This window comes from Lactuca virosa, chromosome 3 (assembly GCF_052849685.1).
Source record: "Lactuca virosa cultivar CGN04683 chromosome 3, Lactuca_virosa_CGN04683_v6, whole genome shotgun sequence".
Lineage (NCBI taxonomy): Eukaryota > Viridiplantae > Streptophyta > Magnoliopsida > Asterales > Asteraceae > Lactuca > Lactuca virosa.
In genome coordinates, this window is record NC_136428.1 from 337995245 (window position 1) to 337996475 (window position 1231).

Consider the following 1231-nt stretch of genomic DNA (forward strand, 5'->3'; position numbering starts at 1 on the left):
GAGGTTGAAAATTCCCCAAAACAAACCCGACAACCCTTATTCCATATTTCCAATTGCTTTGCTATTTTTTTGAAAAACATGTAGACATGAGCTTCAAGATTCTGATTACAAATAATATTGATCTTCATCTTCCCTTTATTCATATACGTACACAACTAACAAAGTAACAATCATCAACCTTTTGCACATACTTTCAGTCTACATCTTCAATGGCCGATCAACCCACACCCACACCTGTCACCGGAAACCCAACTCTCTCCACCACCAGCAACCCAAACACCGGCGCTGCAAACCCTCCGAATGGTCCACAGGATGAAGGCATGAACTGGACCAACTTATTTTTTTTATTCATAGCCCTAGCCATTTTTATCGCCTCCATCTGTCTCTTTATCTATATGATATGGGTCGGCCTCTTCCTACATTTACAGGATCCCCAGTTCGGTATAAACAAAGTAACAATAACCAACTTGAGTATTTCATCATACTCACAAATTTCCGGCGATTGGGAGGTGGAGTTCATCTTTCGGAACCCTAACACAAAAGTTAATCTTTACTATGATCAAACTGAAGTTGATGTCTCCTACAAGTCGGATTCAATTGCACAGACTATTCTTCCGCCTTTCATGCAGAATACAAAGAACGAGACGACCATTAGGGCAACATTTACTTCTCTGATGATGTATGTCCATGATGGAGATAGCATTAAAGATGAGAGGAGCCATGGGTCGATTACTTTCAATTTGAGGATGATGGTCAGGGTTCAGGCTAGGGTTCGGTGGGCTGGAACGTGGGTATTGACGGTTGATTGCTCTAAGTTAAAAATTTTGGTTTCTTCAGGCAGGAATGGTGGATGTGAAACTCTGGTTGGTGGTTCCAAGAAATGCACGGCATTCAACGCAATAGGGAACGAAATCGATGGAATCTGAATTTATGATGCATGCTGTTAAGGAATTTTGTGTTGTTAGTTCAAATTATGAACTGAGAATGACGAAAGGGTGTTTAGGATTTGCTTGGATAGTACGGCTTATGTTTTTTTTTATTTATTTAAAAGTATATAATATTAGTTTATGCTCGAATTAATCTGGTTTAAGAAAATATATTTGGATTAATTTAACTATTACTATAATTTTAATTAAACTTTGTATTTGGTTATATGAGTAATTTTGTGGTTTCAATTGTGTTGCATGTTTAATCCTTTCTAATGAAATCATTCAAAGGTGATATCTAAATA

At 37.4% G+C, this 1231-nt stretch overlaps 1 protein-coding gene across 1 annotated transcript; it reads left to right on the forward strand.

Annotated features, from left to right (window-relative positions):
* The first annotated feature begins 209 nt into the window (after positions 1–209).
* On the forward strand, positions 210–926 carry LOC145164799 (NDR1/HIN1-like protein 26). Its single transcript, XM_079083476.1, has one exon. It carries the CDS (start codon positions 210–212, stop codon positions 924–926), a length of 717 nt encoding a protein of 238 aa, XP_078939602.1.
* The last annotated feature ends 305 nt before the right edge of the window (positions 927–1231 follow it).

Coding starts and splice junctions, on each gene's coding strand:
- LOC145164799 (XM_079083476.1), top strand. CDS start 210: ATGGCCGATCAACCCACACCCACACCTGTCACCGGAAACCCAACTCTC.